General features: G+C 45.1%; 1 protein-coding gene across 2 annotated transcripts in view; it reads left to right on the forward strand.

The window, feature by feature from the left end:
* The window catches only part of AFF1 (AF4/FMR2 family member 1), a 181,968-nt gene that overhangs the window by 21,275 nt on the left and 135,174 nt on the right, over positions 1–25,519 (forward strand). The window contains exon 1 of one of the 2 annotated variants that reach the window (XM_038769105.1): positions 20,517–20,786. The exons of the other annotated variant lie outside the window; for it this stretch is intronic. Coding sequence (XP_038625033.1) covers positions 20,770–20,786 — 17 coding nt within the window. The 5' untranslated portion in view covers positions 20,517–20,769. Of the gene's footprint in view, positions 1–20,516; positions 20,787–25,519 lie in introns of those variants that run through there. 2 annotated transcript variants of the gene reach the window in all.

Genomic DNA, 25,519 nt, shown 5'->3' on the forward strand with positions numbered 1-25,519 from the left:
TTGAAGTAGTTGAAATCACAATAGACTCTGGCCCTTTTCATATCCAAGTGTTGAGGAGTCCCCAGTGGCTGTCAGTGGGGCTGCTAGACTCATTACTTGTGAACAAAGCCAAGGGGTGTACTCTCTTTCAGAAATTTTAATTAAAAGAAAACAGTGTTTCCTCTATGGCGTGGGGTCCCTTTTAATGTGTTGCTCTGGATCTCCCTGGCGGAAGATGTCATTGTGGTTTCCCAGCTCACAGCTGTGAGCTTCCAGTTTTTCTTTTTTTTTTTCCTTATGGTATTTGTTAAGCACCTACTGTGTTCATCCAGTTCATTCAGCCGTATTTATTGAGCGCTTACTGGGTGCAGAGCACTATGCTAAGTGCTTGGAAAGTACAATTCTGCAACAAGTAGAGACAGTCCCTGCCCACAACCGACTCACAGTCTAGAAGAGGGGAGACAGGCATCAAAACAAGTAAGCAGGCATCAATAGCATCAACATAAATAAATAGAATGGTAGATATATACACATCATTAATATAAATAGAATTATAAATATGTACATATGTTCCCTACCTCCTTCCCCTCCCCACAGCACATGTATATATGTTTGTACAGATTTATTACTCTATTTATTTTACTTGTACATATTTACTATTCTATTTATTTTGTTAATGATGTGCATCTAGCTTTATTTCTATTTATTCTGATGACTTGACACCTGTCCACATGTTTTGTTTTATTGTCTGTCTCCCCCTTCTAGACTGTGAGCCCGTTGTTGGGTAGGGACCGTCTCTGTATGTTGCCAACTTGTACTTCCCAAGTGCTTAGTACAGTGCTCTGCACACAGTAAGCACTCAATAAATACGATTGAATGAATGAATGTACACAAGTGCTTTGCAGGGGAAGGGGATTAGAGCAAAGGGAGTGAGTCTGAGCGGTGGGGAGGAGGAGCAGGCGAAAAAGGAGGCTTAGTTTGGGAAGGCCTCCTGGAGGAGGTGAGCCATCAGTAGGGCTTTGAAGGGGGGAAGTGTGATTGTTTGGCAGATTTGAGGAGGGAGGGTATTCCAGGCCAGAGGTAGGACGTGGGCTGGAGTTGAGGGCTGGTCAGGCGAGAATGAGGCCCAGTGAGAAGGTTAGTGCCAGAGGAGTGGAGTGTGCTGGCTGGGATGTAGAAGTGCTTAGAACAGTGCTTGGCACATAGTAAGCGCTTAACAAATACCATCATTATTATTATTGTTAGAAGGAGAGAAGGGAGGTGAGGTAAGAAGGGGCAAGGTGATGAAGAGCTTTGACCAGGCCCTAACGCTAAACTCTGGGGTAGATACAGGCTAATCAGGTTGGATACAGTCCATTGCCCACACGGGCTAACTATCTTAATCCCTATTTTACAATGAGATAACAGGCATAGAGAATAATAATTGTTATTATGGTACTTGTTAAGCACTTACTATGTGCCCAGCACTGTTCTAAGCACTGGAGTCGATACAGGATAATCAGGTTGGACACAGTCCATGTCCCACATGGGGCTCACACTCTTAATCCCCATTTTGTAGGTGAGGTCACCCAGCAGAAAAGTGGCAGAAATAGTATTAGAACCCAGGTCTTTTTGACTCAGAGGCCTGTGCTCGATTCATTAGGGCATGCTGGTTCTCTTCCCTGGCTGCACAATTTTAGTGACTTGAGGTTGGGAAATTCATTCATTCATTCAATCATATTTATTGAGTGTTTACTGTGTGCAGAGCACTGTACTCTATTTTACTTGTACATATTTACTATTCTATTTATTCTATTTTGTTCATATATTTTGTTTTGTTGTCGGTCTTCCCCTTCTAGACTGTGAGCCCATTGTTGGGTAGGGACCGTCTCTATATGTTACCAACTTGTACTTCCCAAGCGCTTAGTACAGTGGTCTGCATACAGTAAGTGCTCAATAAATACGATTGAATGAATGAATGAATGTACTTGGGACAGTGCAATACAACAATAAACAGACACATTCCCTGCCCACAAGGAGCTTACAATCTAGAAGGGGGGAGACAGACATTAATATAAATAATGTCTGCAAGCCAGGGCAGTTAGTTATTTCAGGGGTCAGAAAAATGATGACCAATCTGATAATCAGCCAACACCCTTGTTGTTGTTATGGTATTTAAGCACTTACTATGTGTCAAGCACTGTTTGAAGCTCTAGGATAGTTACAAGTTGGACCCAAGTCCTGTTCTGCATGGGGCTCGTAGTGTAAGTAGGAGAGTGAACAGATCTTGAATCCCCTTTATACAGTCGAGGAAACTGAGGCACAGAGCGGTTGAATCACTTGCTCAAGGTCCCACAGCAAGCAATTATGAGAAGCTGTGCGATGGTGGAGGTGACACTTGTCGATAGGGAAGGGGCGGGGGGTTCCCAGAGAGACGATGAAATGATAAAAGCCCTGACACAGCAACCCACCGGCCAGGAAGCCGAAACACAGTAGTAGCGGTAAATAAGTTCTGGCTCTCGGCCCTGTGGCTCCAGTCTGACCCAACACAGGAAGTCCATGGCTGGAAATATTTCTAGCTTCAACACCGGAACCTTGGCCAGAACCCCTTGTCCGTTGCTTTTTTCACTTTGAGAGGGTAGATGACCGAGCCACTTGTTGGTGCTGTCTGGAACTTTCTTTCCCTTCAAATCCCCCAGCCTTGAACTCTTCCCATCTTCAAAGCCTTCCGGAAATCCTACCTTCTCCAGGAGATTTATCGGGATTAATCTCCTCTTTCCCTGTCATGTCAATCTAACAACTGTCTTTAGCACTTCCTTTAACATTTATGTTTTAATGCTTAGCTTATCACTTGCTTGTAGCTCTCTTTCCTAAAACATTATTCTGTGTCCAACATGATTTGCTTGTATCCACCCCAGGGCTTAGTACAGTGCCGGACTCACAGAAATGCAGTAACAAATACTAGAATTATCCTGTAAAATGAGGATTGAGATTGTGAGCGCCATGTGGAACTGGGACTGTGTCCAACTCGATTTGCTTGCATCCATCCCAGCACTTAGAAAGGTGCCTGGCACTAGTAAGCGCTTAACAAATGCCACAGTTTACCAGTGTGTGTGCAGAGTGATAGAGTTGGTGTATATACACGGTAGTATACACAGTAGAAAAGCAGTGTGGCTCAGTGGAAAGAGTACGGGCTTTGGAGTCAGAGGTCATGGATTCAAATTCCGACTCTGCCAATTGTCAGCTGTGTGACTTTGGGCAAGTCACTTAACTTCTCTGTGCCTCAGTTCCCTCATCTGTAAAATGGGGATTAAGACTGTGAGCCCCCCGTGGGACAACCTGATCACCCTGTAACCTCCCCAGCGCTTAGAACAGTACTTTGCACATAGTAAGCGCTTAATAAATGCCATCATTATTATTACTATAGGCCCTCAGTAACTATGATTAATTGATTGCCAAGAGACAGTCACCCTTATAGTGGGTGAGATCTGTGCAGATCCCAGAGAAGCTCTAGTTTGGTGGGATTTGTGGTTCCACATGAAGGGTAGCCAACCAAAAGTCTCTTCTGCAAAGTGCTCCTCTGCCGTCCAAACCTCCTAAAGTCTAACCTTATTCCCTGGGAGCATTAGGCACTTCCGGAAGAGTTGCAAAGCACTGCCCTCTCGTGGTCCAAATGATTTAATTCTCCTATCACCGTGGATTCTGTCGAAGAAATCCTTGGATCTGAAAAAATTGGGCTCAGATGGTTTCCCAATCTTGATTCAGAGGTGGAGGGCTGTTGGCCCCTTGGCTTCCCTGTTTGGATGACCTGACTTTACCCTTGCTCTTCCCCCCTTAATTCAGCTCTCCTTACTGACCGGACTCCTGGTATGGCTATAGGTGTCCACCTCTCTGAGGCTGCCACAGGGTGGTTGCTATGGGGTCTGTCTGTTTTCGACCCCCTCAGCTGGGAGGACCAAACCTCCAGCCTGATTATCCAGGGTCTCGGCAGCAAGATCTGACAGCCTCCGAGCCCGTTGTTGGGTAGGGACTGTCTTTATATGTTGACAACTTGTACTTCCCAAGCGCTTAGTACAGTGCTCTGCACACAGTAAGTGCTCAATAAATATGATTGAATGAATGAATGAATGAGCAGGGCTGAGAAGCCCCCCAGATGGGGTCTCTCTGACCTACTAGGTTTTCAGGCCCTCCTACCCCTCTCATACCCCATCCCACCTCCCTTCCTTTAAACGTTTTCCCCTTTCCACCCTCACAACTTGGAATGAAAAGTGGGTTTCTCAGGTCGGGTCTGTTCATTTGTCTTGCAACAGCAGCCTTGTTGGAGTGGTGGGGAACCTTAGCTCCCTCCACAGATGCTAGTATAAAAGCAGATGCAATGTTAATACTTGAGGGACATTGGGAACAGAATGCTTTTTTTTTTCTTTTCTTCCTGAGGAAAAGGAAGGGTGTGAGAGAAACATTGATTAGTTCAAGACCATAACCTGGGAAGGGCAGAGTCCAAGGATTTTGTGGAAACATGATCTCAGCCCCATCAGTGCCAATGCATTGGCTAAAAATAAAAAGCACCCCCGTTCTGTCCCCCTCAGGATCCTCAGGCCGTAGCAAGAGAGGGTTTTCTAGGGTATGTGGGGGCTTGGGGAGAAACTGGGGGTGGGGGGTGGTGCTCTTTGTTATGAATGGGTTGGGATGGTTGTAGGCTGGAGTCTTTGTAGGACACATCTGGGATTGGGGCATGGTGTCTGGGTGGGATTGGGAGCTGGCTCTCAGGGAGGAAGAGAAGAGAAAGAGGGGAATTAAAAGGCTAAAGAGGAAGAGTACCTGCTGGTCCTCACTAGAGCACCATGCATTCATTCATTCAATTGTATTTATTTAGTGCTTACTGTGTGCAGAGCACTGTACTAAGCACTTGGAAAGTACAATTTGGCAACAGAGACAATCCCTACCCAACCATGGGCTCACAGTCCAGAAGGGGGGAGACAGACAACAAAACAAGTAGACAGGCATCAATAGCATCAATATAAATAAATAGAATTATAGATATATACACATCATTAATAAAATAAGTAGAATAATAAATATGTACATCTATACACAAGTGCTGCGGGGCGGGGAGGGGGGTAGAGCAGAGGGGAGGGAGTTGGGGCGATGGGGAGGGGAGGAGAAGCAGAGGAAAAGGGGGGCTCACCCTGGGAACGTGTCATCCCTGACCCAGAAAAGCATGCCTACTCACCTCACTCCACCCAATCATGTCTCCCCCTACCCCCCAAAGAGACCCCACATGTCCTTCACAACCAAAAGCCACAGAGTCCTGACTCACCCACATCCTGCCTCTGGCCCAGAGTAGTAGTAATAATAATAATAATAATGGTATTTGTTAAGCGCTTACTATGTACAAAGAACTGTTTTAAGCACTGGGGGGATACAAGGCGATCAGGTTGTCCCACGTGGGGCTCACAGTCTTAATCCCCATTTTACAGATGAGGTAACTGAGGCACAGAGAAGTGAAGTGACTTGCCCAAAGTAATACAGCTGACAATTGGCGGAGCTGGGATTTGAACCCATGACCTCTGACTCCAAAGCCTGTGCTCTTTCCACTGAGCCACGCTCTCCTCAAATCCGGCAGATAATTACTCTCCCCCACCTTGAAACTTTATTGAAGGCACATCTCTTCCAATAGGCCTTCCCTGACTAAGCCCTACTTTCCTCACTCCTTTCTGCTTCTCCCTGACTTGCTCCCTTCATTTATTTCCCCTCCTAGCACCACATGTGTCCATATCTGTAATTGTATATTAATGTCTGTCTATCCCTCTAGACTGTAAGCACATAGTAGGCAGGGGATGTGTCTGCTTATTGTTATATTGTACTTTCCCAAGTGCTTAATACAGTGTTCTGCACACAGTAAGTGCTCAATAACTACAATTGACTGACTGGTATTTTTAAATTCAGAGAGGTACGAATAAAGCCTTTTTAAGTCTTCTCCCTGTATGTGAGTTTCAAGGGACCTGAATTATGGGAGTAAATGGGCGTTCGGGCTATAAAGCACTCCGGTTTCAGAGACAGGTTCATTCTTTCTAGTCCCTGGAGTACTGTGGCCTAAATTATCACTTCCACTGCCAACCTGGGGCACAGAAGATTAGAATCCCTCCCCAGGCTGAAGGATTTACTTCCTTCTTAATGGAAGGAGCAAGCTCAAGAGGGAATGAATTGAGCAGATTACTTACTACCTACGAGCCAGGGGACAATGCCGCATCATGGAGATCTTTCCTTTAAAATGGACCTAGGGACAGTTTTTCCTGAAATTATTGTTTCCCGGTCAGAAGGAACTGGTCCATGTAGTGGACCATCGATCTTTTAAGGAGATCGATCCTTTCAAGGGGATTTCTCCATCAAGAGAGTTCTGTATTTTTTTTCCCTTTTGTTCTGCAGCCTTGGAGATGTTAAGTTTAGGTACTCCTCATTTTGGAGGCATTATGGTTGGCATCAGGGGGGGATTGGCAGGCCCAGACTTAGCCAGAAGCGCACAAACTGGAATTATCCTAAATGAGAAGTGATTGTAGTAAATCTCATCACCCAGAGTGCTGTGTAAATAAAAGGGGGCTGGGAGACCCTGCCTTAATGATGATAGTAGTAATAATAATTGTGGTATTCTAATACCTCAGAACTTAGAGCTGAACTATAAGCTCAGCACCTATGTAGAAGCAGCATGGTGTAGTGGATAAAACATGAGCCTAGGAGGCATATCATGGGTTCTAATCCTGGTTCTGCCACTTGTCTGTTGTGTGACCTTGCGTGTGCCACTTCATTTCTTTTTACCTCAGTTACTTCATCTGTAAAGTGGGGATTGAGACTGTGAACCCCACATGGGTTAGGGACTGTGTCCAACTCGATTTGCTTGTATCCACCCCAGCACTTAGTACAGTACCTGGCACACAGGAAGCACTTAGCAAATGCCACAATTATTATTGTTATTAATGTCAAGCACTTTACTAAGCACCTGGTCCCCACATGGGGCTCACAGTGTAAAGAGGAGGGAGAACAGGTATTGAATCTCCATTTTGTGGATGAGGAAACTGAGGCCTGGAGAAGCAAAGTGACTTGCCCAAAGTCACACAGCAGGCAAGTGGCAGAGCTCGGTTTAGAATCCAAGTCCTCTGACTCCCAGGCCTATACTCTTTCCATTAGGCCACACTGCTTCCCACATAACCATGTGAAAGGGAGTGAGAAGCCTTCATCTAATCTGGGTTAACCAATTTCCCAGAATCCCAGACGTTTTCTCCACCAAGCGCATCCCATTGTTCATTGACCGACTTCGCTTTCTAACTTCTTTCTCCCGGTTCTCTCCCAGAGGTCACTGTCTAGTTGGACCGTTCATCCAAAGCGTATGGTGTTTCCGTTACACATCTCAGACCACACACTGCTGTGGAATTGGGAAGTATCCGGTCTGGGTTCAGGAACCGGGTTGGGCGTTCTCTCTTTAGGGGAGATGTCTCCCCCTTCTAGACTGTGAGCCCGCTGTTATCCAATCACTTATCCTCTGCCTTCTTGATTATCGTATCAGCCTCTTTGCTGACCTCCCAACCTCCAGTCTGTACTTCATTCTGCTCCCCAGATCATTTTTCTACAGAAACGTTCAGTGCATGTTTCCCCACTCCTCAAGAACCTCCAGTGGATGCCCATCCACCTCTGCATCAAACAGCAACTCCTCACCATCGGCTTTAAAGAACTCAGTCACCTTGCCCCCTCTTACCTCTCCTCGCTAGTCTCCTACTACAACCCAGCCTTCCCACTCCGCTCCTCTAATGCTAACCACCTCACTTTGCCTCCATCTCGTCTGTCTCTCTTCTGACCTCTCACCCATGCCCCGCCTCTGGCCTGGCCAACTTGTACTGCCCAAGCACTTAGTACAGTGCTCTGCACACAGTAAGCACTCAATAAATATGATTGAATGAATGAATGAATGTTGGGTAGGGACCGTCTCTATATGTTGCCAACTTGTACTTCCCAAGCACTTAGTACAGCACTCTGCACACAGTAAGTGCTCAATAAATACAATTGAATGAATCAGTGAATGAATGAGACAGTGCATCAGTCTGGTGTGAGTGCTGAAAGCAGATTTTTGGTTTTGGAAAATTTGGGTTCTCCAGGAACATACCTCCTGGGTCAGGAGAGCTAATTGTATTTCCAGATCCCACATAGATATGTTTTAGTCTCATTCTTGTTGGGCAAGAATTTCCTGAATTCAGTTGACCTCCTGTCACTCTCTTGGCTCAAACCTTCCCTCCCTTACAGTCAATCAGTCATTTATTGAAGGCTTACTGTGTGCAGAACACTGTACTAAGAGCTTGGGAAAGTAATAGTAATAATAATTGTGCTATTTGTTAAGTGCTTATTATGGCCCTCAATCAGGGCTGATAAGGTTGGTACCCTCGCAAGACCTTAGCTAGCCTTTCCTCAACCTCTGGAGAAGTCTTTTGTTGTGAAATTTTATTTATTTATTTATTTATTGGTATTTCATTCATTCAGTCGTTGTGCAGAACACTGTACTAAGCTCTTGGGAAAGAACAATGCAATAATAAACAGTGACAATCCCTGCCCAAAATGAGCTGGGATGGAGGGGGAGACAGACATGAATACAAATAAATAAAAGTACAGATATACAGTACAATAAAAGTACAGTACATAAGTGCTGTGGGGCTGGGAAAGGGGGCGAGCAAAGGGAGCAAGTTAGGGTGATGCAGAAGGGAGTGGAAGGTGAAGAAAAGTGGGGCTTAGTCTGGGAAGGCCTCTTGGAGGAAATGTGCCTTCATTAAGACTTTGCAGGGGGAGAGTAATTGTCTAGGGGATTTGAGGAGGGAGGGCGTTCCAGGTCAGCGGTGAGATAGACATTATCAGGGCACAGAGAAAAGGTTTAGCACCAGAAGAATGAAGTGTGCAGGCCGGGTTGTAGGAGAGAAGTGAGGGGAGGTTGTAGGGGCAAGATGATGGAGTGCTCTAAAGCCAATGGTGAGGAGTTTTTTTGTTTGATACAGAGGTGGATAGGCAACCACCAGAGATTTTTTGAGTAGGGAGGAGACATGTCCTGAAGGTTTTTGTAGAATGATGATCCGGGCAGCGGCGTGAAGTATGGACTGTAGTGGGGAGAGACAGGAGGTTGGGAGGTCAACAAGGACTCTTGCCTCCCCACTCTCAGTTTCTGTGCACCTGGACATACATGCCCTCATGAATCTGTTATATGTTATGTGTCTGTGACTCATGCATCCTGTCTCACCCCTCAGACTGCAAACTCCCTAAGAGAAGGGGATTTAATTTGCACAGCAGATCAGGGGACTCTAGGTAGGTGAAAACCATTAACAGGGTAACATGGGGCAGAGAGTACATTGTTTGGTATGTAATGCTGCCTGGAATTTTTGTTGGAATTTTAATGAGTCTCAATTTGCTGAAAATGGGGTCTCTGGAGTCCACCAAACCCTAGCATTCAGGCAGATTTTCAGCTTGATTATATAACTCTTAGCCAGCTTGATTTGGGTTTTTTGGGGTTTTTTTGGAGTTATGCGTGTATTTGACGGGGGTGGGATTGGAGAAGTACTTTTTCATCGTAAATTTACCCATCTGGTTAATGGGCGTCATTTGGTAAACAGACCGTTGAAGTTTCAGTTCATCTCCAGGGTGGCTGTGTATCAGGTGCAGAGGAAATCAGAAATGCATCTGCATTTTGCAAAACGTGGAGTCAGCCGATGGTGTTGGCGATAAATTACAAGTGCCACTAGAATGGGTGTTTTGGGGTTTTTTTCCAATTAACCGGTAGATGGAGGCGAGCACATTAAAAAAAAAGTGCAACCCTAGTACTCCAATGAGAGGAACTTAACATATGTGTTTTAAAGGATTGACGTTCACCTATTCTTTGTTCGGTTTTGTTTGAGTGAATAGAGTGCATTTTTAGAGAACGTGGGCTAGTGCAAGCCTTAGATTGGGAGCCCAGCCTGATTCAATGATTCTCCCTCTCTGGACCATAATGTGGTTGTGGGCCTGGCATATGTCTAGCAACTCCACTGTATTGTACTCACCCAAGTGCTTAGTTCAGTGCTCTGCACACAGTAAGCACTCAATAAATACTAATGATCGATTAGTGGTTTCTTACCAGGAAAAATTCTGCTGCTGTTTTAGTAATTTGCTACATGAGATCCTATCCTATGAGAGAAGTTCTGGAAAAAATAAAGTTGCAAGGAGTCCTTGAGGGCCTCTGGGACCTTGGACAGACAGTTTGGGATGCCTCCAGAAATGGGGAGCATTTGGGTTGAGTATTTCTGAAAGAGAGTGGAGGTGTTATTCCACTATCATTTGGGTGGAAAGGCCTTGGGAGTCAGAGGTCGTGGCTTCTAATCCCGGCTCCGCCACTTGTCAGCTGTGTGACTTTAAGCAAATCACTTAATTTCTCTGGGCCTCAGTTACCTCATCTGTGAAATGGGGATTAAGACTGAGCCCCACGTGGGACAACCTGAAGACCTCGTATCTACCCCAGTGCTTAGAACAGTGCTTGGCACATAGTAAGCGCTTAACAAATACCATCACCATCACTTCTGTACATATCATATTACTCACCACACTATTTAAGCACTTAACTCATCTACAAATACATTTTTCTCTTCTTCTGACTCACTAGACCATAAACTTTCTGAGGGCAGAGATCCAAATGTCTTCTGTTTTACCCTTCCAAGTGCTTTGTCTAGTAGTAAGCGCACATAATAGGTCCTCTATTAACACCATTAATAAGTGGATTTGATCTGATTCTATTGTATCAACCCCAGCACTTAGCACAGTACTTGACACCTAGTAAGCGCTTCACAAATACAATAATAATTATTATTATTGTGAGCCCAACCTTTGTATGAACAGGAGCTGTTTTGGGTCCAACTACTTTGAATAATAATAATAATGGTATTTGTTAAGTGCTTACTTTGTGCCAAGCACTGTACTAAGCGCTGGAGCACTGTACTAAGCACTGGTATCTACACCAGGGCTTAGCAGAGGCCTCTGGCACATAGTAAGTGTGCCAAAAGTTATTGATAAATAACATAATCATTATCATTTCTATTAGTGAACTTTACTACAATGTAAACTCAGAATGTGATGTTGCTCCTTAGTGCTGTGCACACAGTAAGCGCTCAATAAATATGATTGAATCCATTTGGTCCAGAATATACCATTTCTTAAAATTGTGGATAAAGAAATAGTTAGTTTTACTGTCCTTTCTTTTCTCGTAAATTATAAACGGAAAACGGAAAACTTTCCAATAAATGAGTCCACTGTTCTATTCTTACACTTTTCTTTGGATAGCGATGTGTGTATGATAAACCATATAAACAAAATTCCTTTAACAGTATTATATATGTAACGTGAACTTGCTCTGTTAGCATCTTGAATGCTCATGAATTATGTATGCATATACTTCCCGCTGAAGTTACTAGATGATGGAAATAATAGTGCTAGTTTTTAGGACTTAAATAATCCAGGAAGAAAATAGAGCCAATTTGCCCACGATTTTGAGACGCTCACTTGCAAGAGGCAGGTGAGGGAAGCTTATGTTTTCTAGGAGGTGACTGTGTGTTTCCAGATCATTTGACAGTTGTGGCCTCATTGACCTCAGGAATTATTTATGGATGAGAACAGGGGCCTTGTGCTGCTGGGGTTGGGTCATCTGGAGAATTTTAAGAGTGGACTCTAGTATTGATTGGAAAGTGACCTTCAAGGCTTATTACAAGGGATATAGTGGCATTGGCACAGCTGGCTTGAGTCAGAGACTATAGGCACTTTTGTCCACTGTCCTCTGTCTTTAATCTCCTACCTCTCAGAAGAAAAACAATCCAGTTGTCTTTTCAAAATACTAACAGCATGACAAAAGCAGTTTGTGTTTACATTTTTTAATTATATTTGTTAAATCCTTACTCTGTCCCAGGCACTGTACTAAGCGCTGGGTTAGATACATGCTAATCAGGTTGGACACAGTCCCTTTAGTAATAATAAAAATTGTTGTATTTATTAAGTGCTTACTATGTGCCAGACACTGTACTAAACTCGGGGGTAGATACAAGGTAATCAGGCTGGACACAGTACCTGTACCAAGTGGGGCTCACAGTCTTAACCCCCATTTTATAGATGAGGGAAATGAAACACAGAGAAGCAGTCAAACATTTGTATTTGAGTGCTTACTGTTTGCAGGGCACTGTACTAGGTGCTTGGGAGAGTACAACACAACAATATAACAGACACATTCCCTGTCCATACAGAGTTTACAGCCTAGAGGGGGAGACAGACATTAGTTTAAATAAATAAATTATGGATACGTACATAAGTGCTGTGGGGCTGGGATGGGGGATGAATAAAGGGAGCAAGTCAGAGTGAAGTAAAAGGGAGTGGGGAAAAAAGTAAATGAGTGCTTAGGGAAGGGCTCTTAGAGAAGATGTGCTTTGAATAAGGCTTTGGAGGTGGGGAAAGTAATTGTCAGATACGAAAGAGAGGGTGTTCCAGACCAAAGAAAGGATGTAGACACGGGTGGGGGCGAGAGGTCTGCGGCGAGATAGATGAGATCGAGGTACAGGAAGTAGATTGGCATTAGAGGGGTGAAGTGTCCTGGCTGGGTTGGAGTAGGAGAGTAGTGAGGTCTGAGAGAGGAAGGATGGTGGTGCTGTCTACAGTGATGGGAAAGTTGTACTTCCCAAGTGCTTAGTACAGTGCTCTGCACACAGTAAGTGCTCAATAAATATGATTGATTGAATGAATGAATGGACAGGGTTTGGGTGGAAAGATAAGGAGTTCTGTTTGTGACATATTGAATCTGAGGTGATAGCAGGACATTCAAGTAGTGGTGTCCTGAAGACAGGAGGGGAAATGTGAACCTACAGAAAGGGAGAGAGATCCGGGCTGGAGATGTAGATTGGGGTATCATCCGCATAGAGGAGTTAAGGGACTTGTCCAAGGTCACTCAGCAGACAAGAGGCCAAGCTGGGATTAGAACCCAGGTCCTTCTGATTCCCAGGCCTGTGCTCTATCCACAGGGCCATGCTACATACAGCATATTATGTAGTGTGTAACCCCCCTCCCCTAGTCAGTTGCCTGGCTCAGTGGAAAGAGCCCGGGCTTTGGAATCAGAGGTCGTGGGTTCAAATCCCAGCTCCGCCACTTGTCAGCTATGTGACTTTGGGCAAGTCACTTAACTTCTCTGTGCCTCAGTGACCTCATCTGTAAAATGGGGATGAAGACTGTGAGCCCACCGTGGGACAACCCGATCACCTTGTAACCTCCCCAGTGCTTAGAACAGTGCTTTGCACAGAGTAAACACTTAATAAATGCCATCATTATATTATAGTCATCAATAGCGTTTATTGAGTGCTGCAGTAGGAGCTTACTTCCCTGCCTTTGGGGAGTTTCCAATCTAATGGGGGAGATGGGAATTGGAGAATGAAAAATAAAGTGGGCGAATGATAGAAATGATTCACAGAAGTGGAAAAAGAGGCCCATAAATGGGTAAAGTGCCCCCTGGGGTGGCATGCTTCGCAAGGTTTGGGGCTTAATTGGGAAATACTTCATGGAGAGTAGAAGGCTCTTTAGAAGGGCTTTGGAGGGAAGAGGTCTGGAGAAACAGAGGGGGGAAGGTGTGGAACGATGAGTTTAGGTTTAAGGTTAAGATGGGTAGTTTCAACCCCCTGGGATTTTAGCATCTCTAAATGGCACCTCTCACTTTAGTAAAGGGCAGTATGAGGTTTTGTGTGTGTTAAATAGCCAGGTTTAAAAGAATGATGGTTTTTGCACAAATAAACATAGACTGAGATTCTATTTAGGACAAGAAAGAAAGAAACCTCGTGGAAGACCCAGAAAATATGGGTTTTAGTCCTGGTTTGTGGTCTCTCTGTAGGTCCTATGGAAAGCACTTGACCTTTATGAGCCTTAGTTACTTCAGCTATTAATGGGACCAGCCTCATCTCCCCCAGCAATGAGGCCAGGGGTGTAATTGTAACTCATTTTGCAAAGTGTTACATAAATGCTTAATGGCTGCGGGTCATCATCACCTGATAAATCTCCCTGATAAATGCAAGTGAATCTTGGTTAAGGCCATAAAATGATTTGAAATTGCATGTGTTAGGAAACCAATCTAGTAGACTGGGGGGGTATTTGAATCTCCTATTTTTTATATCCTTTGGGTACACACTGCTCCCAATAGGAACGTAAGGGTACAGAATGTAGAATAATTTTATAAAAGTATCAGATACATATGAGTTAGTAATCAAGGACCTCCTTTAAACCTGTGATCCACTCTCAGTATCTTGGAATTACAACTTCAGATTATCTGGCATTGTCTGTGTTCAAAGAAGATGCCATTGATGGCGGAATTGACTTGCAGGAGCTCCTATGACCAAGGAGAATTATGTGGGATCCACAGTTAACTCTTGCAGTAAGCACTCAAAAAGACTATCCCTTGTTGTGCTTGTTGGATGTTTACAGGGATCGTTTTTCTATGAAAAGGTTCAGGTCGTCACCCCACTCCTCAAAAAATTCCAGTGGTTGCCCATCCACCTCCGCATCAAACAAAAACTCCTCACCATTGGCTTTAAAGCACTTCACCACAGTGCCCACTCCTACCTCATCTCACTACTCTCCTTCTGCAACCCAATCCACATACTCTAGTGCTAACCTCTCGCCTGCCTTGCTGTCTGGCCCATGTCCTGCAACACCCTCCCTCCTCAAATCCGCCAGACGTTTATTCCCCACCCCCATCACCTTATTGAAGGCACATCTCCAAGAGGCCTTCCCAGATTAGACCCCACCTTTCTTCTTCTCCCACTCCTTTCTGCATCACCCTGACTTGTACCCTTTATTGTTCCCCTCCCACAGCATTTATGAACATGTCTATCATTTATGTATCATTACTGATGTCTGTCTCTCCGCTTTAGACTGTAGGATCATTGTGGGCAGGGAATGTGTCTGTGTGTTGTTGTATTGTACTTTCCCAAGCGCTTAGTACAGTACTGCACACACAATAAGGGCTCACTATGTATGATTGAATGAAAGAATACAAGGCTTGCCACTGTGTGGGGATTGACTTCTCTCGAGTTTTCTGCTTTGTAGGTAAAAAAAATCAATCAATGAGATTTATTGAGCATTTGCTGGGTGCTGTGTTCCCTGTACTAAGCACTTGGGAGAGTACAATATAATGGAGTTGGTAGCTTCATTCCCTGCCCAGCTGGTCTGAGCATCCATGTAGCATTGTATCCCACCCCTGGATAAATGAGATGAACATTCCACATGAAAGAAAAAGGCAGAATGCTTCAGTTCCTTACAGGTATATGGCTTGCTGTCTATATTTTGGCTTTTGTTTTGTCAATAGTTTTATCAGAATTGAGGTCTAGTGAAAACTATCAGTTTATGCCTTGTACGGCAGTGTCTAATTCATCAGTGAACTTGTCCTTAAACAATGGTATAAATGGAGCACTTACCATGTGCAGAGCAGTGTACTAAGTATTTGGAAAAGTACAGTATAACAGAGTTGATAGATTAGATCCTTGCCAACAAGGAGCTTTCAGTCTACAGGAGAAAACAGACATTAAAGTAGATTAGGGAGAGGGGGAATAGTAGAAAATATGAATAGTTATATAAATATTGTGGGGCTGGGATAAGTATCAAAGCCCTAATCCCAAGGTTCTTTAGTGTAGAAAATTATTAAAATGCCATTTGAGGCAGTGTGGCCTTAATGGAAACTGTATGGGATTGGGAGTAAACTGAATAAGCTTAAATCTTCATTTCTCCTACGCCCTGTCCCTTTTGTGTCACCTTTGCTCTTGTATTTGTACCCTTTATTCATTTCAGCCCCACAACACTTATGTACATATCTGTAATTCATTTTAATGTCTCTCTCCCCCTCTAGACTGTAAGGTCTTTGTGGGCAGGGAATGTATCTACCAACTCTGTTGTATGCTTTCCCAGGCAATTAGTGCAGTGCTCTGCTCCCAATAAATATGATTGATTGATGAATCCCAGCCCTCTCTGCTGAATGACCTTGGGCAAATCACTTAACCCCTCTAAGCCTCTTTCCTGTTCTGTAAAATGGGGGTGCTATAACCTGCTCTCCCCCTGACTCATGGATTGTGAACCTTTTATAGGGCAGGAACTATGTCTGATCTGATTATCTTGTACTAGTGGTGAGCACCAAGAACATGCTTAATAAATGCCATTCTTTTTATTATTACCTGAGATTATGACTGTCAGAATTAGTTTATCTACCAGGTAAACCTCATCAGCAGTGTTACCAGGTTTGTAATGCGTTTAAAATGTCCTTGCAGCCCACTGATCAGCCCTAACTTAATTCTCTTCTTGCTCATTCTCCATTTGAAGAGCTGGTTTTAAAATCTCTCTGCTTGTCTCTGTAGACTTTAGTTCCCACTTTGGTTCTCAGCAACCTTCCTTGAGTTGCCAAGATTTTTATAACATTAAATTAGGCTCAATAGTGATATTAGTAATGATACTTATTGAGCACCTACTGAGTCTCCTTCTAGACTGTAACTTCCTTTGTGGGGAGAGGACGTGTTTACCAACTCTGTAATATTGTACTCTCCCGAGTGCTTAGTACAGTGATTTGCACACAGGAAGCACGCAGTAAATATCATTGATTGAGTGCAGTGCACTGTACTAGGCTTTTGGGAATTATCTGTGCTCCGCTCACAAAGCTTACCATCTAAGGGAAGAGATGGAGGTACAGATAGTGGGAGCAGCAGGAAGAATAAGAAGTGGAGAGGGAGTAGAGCAAAATGTTAAGATTAAGTATTAGAGTGAATAATTGAATGTACAACAGAATGTACTTATACACCCAAGTGTTGAGGATGGGTTGAATACATAAGCCATAGAGTAACTTCTGGGATGCTACAATGGGGAATGGGAATTAATCTGTGAGGGCTTCCTGAGGGGGTGCGATTTCATGGGGGTTTAGAAGATGCTGAATGCTGAGATGGCGAATTTTGGTGGGGAGAGGGAGAGATCCAGGCCAGAGAAGCAGTGTGAACCAGGGGTCAAAGTTGAGAGAATCTGAGAAGCCACATGGCGTAGTGGAAAGAGCCACAAATTAACATTAAAAACCCTCTGAGAAACCACATTTTTTTTTTCTGGATAATATCTCCATCCACATATGGGGCCAAGATGTATCCCACATTCAAACCTTGCTTAAAAGTCATTATTCACTCAGTGGTATTTATTAAGAACTTACAAGGTGCAGAGTGTTTGGAAGAGTATGACACAACAGAGCTGGTAGACATGTTCCCCACCCACAATGGCTTACTTTTACAGAAGTGTAAAACAATTGCTACATTCTATTTTTAAAGTTTCAACTGACAGTGTACACAAGAAGAAAACACCTCTAATCACCACACCCAACTCACCACACCCAATTTACTAATCAAAATCAAGACTGTTTATTTTCGCGAGTACAGGAAGGTCAGGAAAAGACTTTCTCCTATTACAGAAGAAACTGGAAGAAAAATCATGTTTTAGACTTAGTTTTGAGAGAATGAAGAAGTTCATTAAAAAACCCCAGCTAACTTGTGAACAACCTAGGGCACAAATAAAATTTCAGGAGGAAATAAGCACAATGGGTAATGGATACTGCTATACATTCATTCAGTCGTATTTATTGAGGCTTACTGTGTGCAGAGCACTGTACTAAGCGCTTAGCACTGTATACATTGCTCTCCCTCCCCATCATACATCTTGCTCTTTTCACCCTCTAGTCCCCAGCTGGCACTCTTCACCCCTCCCACGTTTGAGTAGGGAGTGTCTCTATATGTTGCCGAAATGTACTTCTCAAGTGCTTAGTACAGTGCTCTGCACACAGTGAGTACTCAATAAATACGATTGAATGAATGAATTTTTTTTAAGATATTTGTTATGCACTTACTTTGTGCCAAGCACTGTAATAATAATAATGGCTTTTGTTAAATGCTTACTATGTGCCAAGCACTGTTCTAAGCTCTGGGGGGGGGGGGGGGGGGGTACAAGGTAGTCCAGTTGTCCCATGTGGGGCTCACACTTTTAATCCCCATTTTACAGATGAGGTAACTGAGGTACAGAGAAGTTAAGTGACTTGCCCAAAGTCACACAGTTGACAAGTGGTGGAGAACCCATGACCTCTGACTCCCAAGCCCGGGCTCTTCCCACAGAGCCACGGTGCTTCTCTAAGATGAACTGTACTAAGTCCTGGGCAGGTACAAGATAATCATGTCCATGTCCCATTTTACAGTTGAGGTAATTGAGGCCCAGAGAAGTGAAGTGACTTGCCCAAGGTCACACAGCAGACAAGTGGCGGTGGGGTGGGATTAGAGAAGTGGCGTGGCTCAGTGGAAAGAGCACCATCTTGGGAGACAGATGTCACTGGTTCTAATTCCAGCTCCGCCACTCATCAGATGTGTGACTTTGGGCAAATCACTTCACTTCTCTGGGCCTCAGTTACCTCATCTGTCAAATGGGGATTAATACTGAGCCCCATGTGGGACAACATGATTACCATGTGTCTACCCCAGCACTTAGAACAGTGCTTGGCACATAGTAAATTTAACAAATGCCATCATTATTAATCCCAGCTCCGCCACTTGTCAGCTGTGTGACTTTGGGCAAGTCACTTAATTTCTCTGGGCCTCAGTGACCTCATCTGTAAAATGGGGATGAAGACTGGGGGCCCCGGGTGGGACAACCTGATCACCTTGTATCTCCCCCAGCACTTAAAACAGTGCTTCACACAAAGCAGCATGGCTCAGTGAAAAGAGCCCGGGTTTGGGAGTCAGAGGTCATGGGTTCTAATACCTGCTCCGCCACTTGTCAACTGTGTGACTTTGGGCAAGTCACTTAACTTCTCTGTGCCTCAGTTACCTCATCTGTAAAATGGGGATTAAGATTGGGAGTCCCACATGGAACAACATGATTACCATGTATCTACCCCAGTGCTTAGAACAGTGCTTGGCACTTAGTAAATTTAACAAATGCCATCATTATTAATCCCGGCTCCGCCACTTGTCAGCTGTGTGACTTTGAGCAAGTCACTTAACTTCTCAGGGCCTCAGTGGCTTCATCTGTAAAATGGGGATTAAGACTGAGCCCCATGTGGGACAGCCTGATCACCTTGTATCTCCCCCAGCGCTTTGAAAAGTGCTTTGCACAAAGTAGCATGGCTCAGTGAAAAGAGCCTGGGCTTGGGAGTCAAAGGTCATGGGTTCTAATCCCAGCTCCACCACTTGTCAACTGTGTGACTTTGGGCAAATTGTTTCCCAAGCGCCTAGGACCTTGCCCTCCATACAGAGGGCCTTACATTTTTTTAAAAAAAATGCTGATTCTGGTCATTCTTACTGAAAAGCCAGAACAAACTTCCATCCTAAAGTCCTTGCAAGAGCTTCAGTGAAATGACTCGCATTTTCAAAAAAGAAATGGTATGTGAAGGTACACCTGTCTACATGTTTTAATAATAATAATGATGATAGCATTTATTTAGCACTTTTACTATGTGCAAAGCACTGTCCAAAGTGCTGGGGAGGTCACAAGGTGATCAGATTGTCCCACGGGGGGCTCGCAGTCTTAATCCCCATTTTTCAGATGAGGCCCAGTGAAGTGACTTGCCCAAAGTCACACAGCTGACAATTAGCGGAGCCGGGATTTGAACCCACGACCTCTGACTCCAAAGCCCGGGCTCTTTCCACTGAGCCACACTGCTTCTCTAAGCAGGTTTTGACACCTGTCTACGTGTTCTGTTTCGTCGTCCGTCTCCCGCTTCTGGACTGTGAGCCCGCTGTTGGGTAGGGACCGTCTCTAGATGTTGCCGACTTGTACTTTCCAAGCGCTTAGTACAGTGCTCTGCACACAGTAGGCGCTCAATAAATACGGCTGATTGATTGACTTAACTTCTCTGTGCCTCAGTTACCTCATCTGTAAAATGGGGATTAAGACAGTGAGCCCCACGTGGGACAGGTTGATCACCTTGTATCTCCCCCAGCATTTAGAATCAATCAGTTGTATTTATTGAGCGCTTACTGTGTGCAGAGCACTATACTAAGCGCTTGGGAAGTACAAGTCGGCAACACATAGAGACAGCCCCTACCCAACAGCGGGCTCCCAGTCTACAACAGTGCTTCGCACATAGTAAGCGCTTAACAAATGCCATCATGATGATTCTTAGTATTAGAACGCAAGTCCTTGCGACCGCCGAGGCCCCCGCTCTGTCCGCTAGGCCGCGCTGTTGCTCACCAGCGCTTTGCGCCTGCGCCGTTCCCGTTTTAGCGTCCGGAATCCTTGCCCTGGCGGAGCTCAAATATCCATTTAAGGGAGGCGGACTGTACCAAACTACTTCATTGGGGGGGGGGGCAACTGGAGCGGCAGCGGCGGCCAGAGAGGGCGCTGTTGCTGTCCCGTCCTCCCCCGCTTTTCCTGATGGTCCAGGCCGCCGCTGCTGCTGCTGCGGCTGCAGCAGGACCGGCCGCTCGCCCACTCGCCCGCCCGCTCGCCCACTCGCCCGCCGGCCCGGGTTCGCTGCTCCCGGCTCCGCTGGGCTATGTAGCGAGCGCTCCGGGGGCCCCCCGAGTGCCCGGATGTCTGTCCGGACGGCCGACAGCCGAGCCGCCGCAGGCTGACCGCAGGAAGTTGGGCACGGGGACCGGAGGCACGTAGTGGTCGCGGCGGGGGCGGCCGGCACGAGTTTCGGGGGGCCACAACCACCCGCCCAATGGGGAAGGAAGTTTCGGCCCCGGGGCCGGGGGGTCTGTAGGCAATCATTTTTTTTGAAACTTAACGATGGCTGCCCAGTCCAGGTGAGTCCAATAAACTTTCTTATTTTCTCCCCCTGGGGCCTGTATGTATGTATATATGTTTGTACATATTTATTACACCATTTGCCCAGTCCAGGTGAGTCCAATAAACTTTCTTATTTTCTCCCCCTGGGGCCTGTATATATGTTTGTACATATTTATTACTCTTTATTTTACTTGTACATATCTATTCTATTCATTTTATTTTGTTAGTACGTGTGGTTTTGTTGTCTGTCTCCCCCTTTTAGACTGTGAGCCCACTGTTGGGTAGGGACTGCCTCTATATGTTGCCAGCTTGTACTTCCCAAGCGCTTAGTACAGTGCTCTGCACACAGTAAGCGCTCAATAAATGCGATTGATTGATTGGGGGAGGGGATGAAATATATGGGAGGGGGCCGAGGGAGCCCCCACCCTTTTTAATGATATTTGTTCAGCGCTCTCAACAAAACACTGTTGGGTAGGGACTGTCTCTATATGTTGCCAGCTTGTACTTCCCAAGCGCTTAGTACAGTGCTCTGCACACAGTAAGCGCTCAATAAGTTTGATTGATTGATTGGGGGAGGGGATGAAATATTTGGGAGGGGGTCGAGGGAGCCCCCACCCTTTTTAACGACATTTGTTCAGCGCTCACAACAAAACACTGTTGGTTAGGGACCGTCGGACTTGTTCTTCCCAAGCGCTTAGTACAGTGCTCTGTACACAGTAAGCGTTCAATAAATACGATTGAATGAATGGAGCACTGTTCTGATAATGATGGCATCTGTTCAGCGCTTACTATGAGCGAAGCACTGTTTTAAGCGCTGGGGGGATACAAGGTGATCAGGTTGCTCTAATAATAATAATGATGGTATTTGTTAAACGCTTACTATGTGCGAAGCACTGTTCTAAGCGCTGGGGCTATACAAGGTGATCCTGTTGTTCTAATAATAATGATGGTATTTAAGCGCTTACTATGTGCGAAGCACTGTTCTAAGCCCTGGGGGGATTCGAGGTGATCAGGTTCTAATACTAATGATGGCATTTGTTAAGCGCTTACTATGTGCGAAGCACTGTTTTAAGCGCTGGGGGATACATGGTGATAAAGTTGTTCTAATAATAATAATGATGGTATTTGTTAAGCGCTGTGTGCGAAGCACTGTTCTAAGCGCTGGGGGGATACAAGGTGATTAGGTTCTAATAATAATGATGATGGTATTTGTTAAGCACTTACTATGTGCGAAGCAGTGTTCTAAGCGCTGGGGGGATACAAGGTGATCAGGTTGTTATAATAATAATTATGGTATTTGTTAAGCGTTTACTATGTGGAAGCACTGTTCTAAGTGCTGGGGGGATACGAGGTGATCAGGTTCTAATAATAATGATGGCATTTGTTAAGCGCTTACCATGTGCGAAGCACTGTTCTAAGCGCGGGGGGGGATACGAGTTGATTAGGTTCTAATAATAATGATGGCATGTTAAGCGCTTATTATGTGCGAAGCACTGTGCTAAGCGCGGGGGGCGGGGATACAAGGTGATCAGGTTGTCCCGTGTGGGGCTCACAGTCTTCATCCCCATTTTCCAGATGCGGTAACTGAGGCTCAGAGAAGTGAAGTGACTTGCCCAAGGTCACACAGCAGACATGTGGCGGAGTCGGGATTAGAACCCGTGACCTCCGACTCCCAAACCCGGGCCCTTGCCACTGAGCCACGGTGCTTGTCTAAACCCTTTTGTCCCTGCCCTCTCGGATCCCACTGCTCCCCGTTGGGGAGGGGGAAAGTGGGGGTCCCAGGAGTCCCGGACGAAATTCCCGCATATTTAGTAATAATAATGATGGCATTTGTTAAGCGCTTACTATGTGCTAAGCACTCACGTAGGGAGTGCGCAGCCCATTCCCGGTTGGTGTCGCGAAGCTGGAATGTGGAAGGGGACGGGAATGATCCTAGGGGGCAAATCCAAGTTGCCGTCAACTCAAATCTCTCTCCCTCCCCAGCCCCATCTCCCCAAATAATAATAAGGATAGTATTGGCTAAGCGTTTACTATGTGCCAAGCACTGTTCTAAGCGCTGGAGGGTGGGCCAGGTCTTTCTGTGCTTTGCCCCTCTTTCTCCGTCCTGTTCGGGAGCCCCAGGCCAGACGGGATTTTGCTGGTTTTCCTTGGGCGAATCCGAATTTTATGCCCCCCTAAGAGGAGATTTGAGGGGGGAACGGGACCGCCCGCCTGTGCGGCAGAGCTTGGGAAAGCACGGGGGGTTATGGAGAGGGGAGAAAGAGAGACTAATTAGCTGCAGTTGCTGTCAAGGGATTGCTATTTGTACGACGCTGCAGCCTTCCCTTCCCATGATTTAGTTTCTGTTCTGTTTTCTTTTTTTTTGTTGTAGTTGCAATTTTTTTTTGGACAAGGGGCGTAGTTTGAGGCGGTTGCGGTTTTTACCATGATAACAACAGAAAAGTAGAAACTAGTCGGAAATTCATATGGTTCTGTGCATGGGTTGGAGGGTTGCTTTTTTTTTTTTTTCCCTCCAAATGGTAACCGCACCGGGCTTCGGTGGAAACTCAACGGACTTCTTTCTGGCAGGCACTGTGACTTATCGAGCCAGGATGACTAGAAGAAGTTAAAGTGTTCCCTCCCTGTTTTACCCGATACATCTTAGAAGAAGGAAAAAAAAAAAAATACCTCGCTCCGAATTTGGTGCAGTGTTTTCCGTGAGAGAGGGGGGATACTTGGTCTTGGGGGCTTCAGAGAGACCAGAATGAAAAATGGGAGAAAGAACAGTTAAAAGATTAGTGAAGCAAGGAGTCAGTAGATGTTCTTCCCATATTGAACATAATTTTCTGTCTGTTCCTTGTTGTGCATGAACATGTGGAGCAAAAGCCCGTTAAACCATGCGTATTTGAGGAAAAAGATGCGTATGGTTTGTCATTTCTTCCCTAGAAGGTTTTGTCGGTCTGCATCTCCATCTCCACGTTTCCCCCAGCAGAGGATCCTGACTAAACCTCAGCCCTGGCCTCAAAACTTGTCCTTGCAACCTGGAACTAAGCCCCGGGGCGTTTAAATCACCGAGTTTGTGCTGCAGTTGTCTTGGTCCTTGGGAAGGTTGGAGGAGTTGCATGTCTGTCGGACCAGGTTTGCCTGTGAGGTGAGCTCCCCTCCTCCGTAACCGAACCAAACAAGGACAAGGGCTCAAGCCCATGGGAGACATTTTGTGGTTTCCTGCACTAAAGCCAAGGCTTTACAGCTCAGGAGAACTCGTCCTCTAGACTGTAAACTTGTCATGGGCAGGGAACCTGTTCCATTGGACTCTCCCAAACAGTACAGTGCTCTGCACCCAGTAAGATTCAGTGAATATGATTGATTGCGAAGGCCCTGGTGGGCTTAGTCTAGATCCATTTCTGAATATTTACTCCTCCAGGTAGGGATTTGGTAGCAGTTTAGGAGGTTTGGACAGACGTTGAGCGCAGCTGAATGAAGATTGGGACATTGGTCGCATACTGGACTTCCCGCGGTGCTGAGCTCTGTATTTGCCTGCTCCCTGAGTCCTTCATTCAGATTTCCTTGGTCTCATCCTTGGCTGTGATGGAAATTCTGCCTCTGTACAGAACAGTTTTCTTTTAGTCAGTCACTGAGTCATTAGCTGAACTGTTGAGTGGATTGGATTTCTTGGGGGGATTTCTTGGGGGGGATGGTGAAGATGGCAGAGGGAACCCAAACAGAATAGTTTGTAAAGTATCAGTCAATAGAAGCTGGCAGGGCAGCTTTGTGACCACCTCCCTCACCCCCACAACCCTGGACTTTACCCAATGTGTTAATTCAGAAGGGGGGTTCTTTATCTTAAGGGCAGTGGAGAGGCTGTGCTTGGGAGAAAGGCTGGTGGAAGATTCACAGTGGCATGATGGTTTTTAAATTCGTAGGTTTATGTGAGAACTTGCTATCTAGGTCTGACAGTTTGTGGTATAAACTGAATTGATGTTAAAAGCCAATTATGCATTGCACAATACTGTGAAGTGCAAGGTTATGAACTGCAGTTTAACTTTGGAAAGGAAAAGGGCAACTGAACTGCAGTTAGGATTTAGTTGTATTTATTACACTTGGATTTTTTTTTCCTCAAGGTAGAAAGTGAGGAGTATTTGGTGGAGAAAGTATGAAGGGTCTTGGTTTGGGTTTAGGTTTTCATCTACCTAGGCTGATAGCTTATTAACTTGAATGCCTGTCCATTACTTTAATAATTCAAGGTAAGGCTCACCGAATGCTATTTGCAACTATCACTTGCCAACCACATATGAAATTTAACATACGTTGTATGTTCCCTTTTTCGAACCCAAGCTGAGTTTCTATAGCAGAGGCACAAAGCATATGGAATGGTACTGCTGCGAAGAACACATCAAAAAGGTCACTTGCAGTCAGGAGTCTGGAATCGTTTCAGATAATAGTTTGAGGTTTGGGAAGATATTCTAGGCAAACCAGCATGCTTGTCTAGAAATACTTTCTGTAACATCAAGATGAGAAAGCTCTCACTCATGTCTCTGGATTAATTTGGCAGGCTAGGAATAGTTCTGAATAGACAAGAATCCTAGTATTTTACTCAATTTCTGCTTTTTGCCCTAAACTGGATCCATCTTTTAGAGAATGTTCTTGCGAAATGTTGGGAAGTATAATGACTTCATCTCTCCCAATTCCAGAACAAGTATGTCCCAACTCTAAAGTGAGAATATAGTGCCCCCGATGGAACCCCTGTGTGTAAAAGAATCTTAATTTGTGT

Source organism: Tachyglossus aculeatus, chromosome X5 (assembly GCF_015852505.1).
Source record: "Tachyglossus aculeatus isolate mTacAcu1 chromosome X5, mTacAcu1.pri, whole genome shotgun sequence".
Taxonomy (NCBI): Eukaryota; Metazoa; Chordata; class Mammalia; order Monotremata; family Tachyglossidae; genus Tachyglossus; species Tachyglossus aculeatus.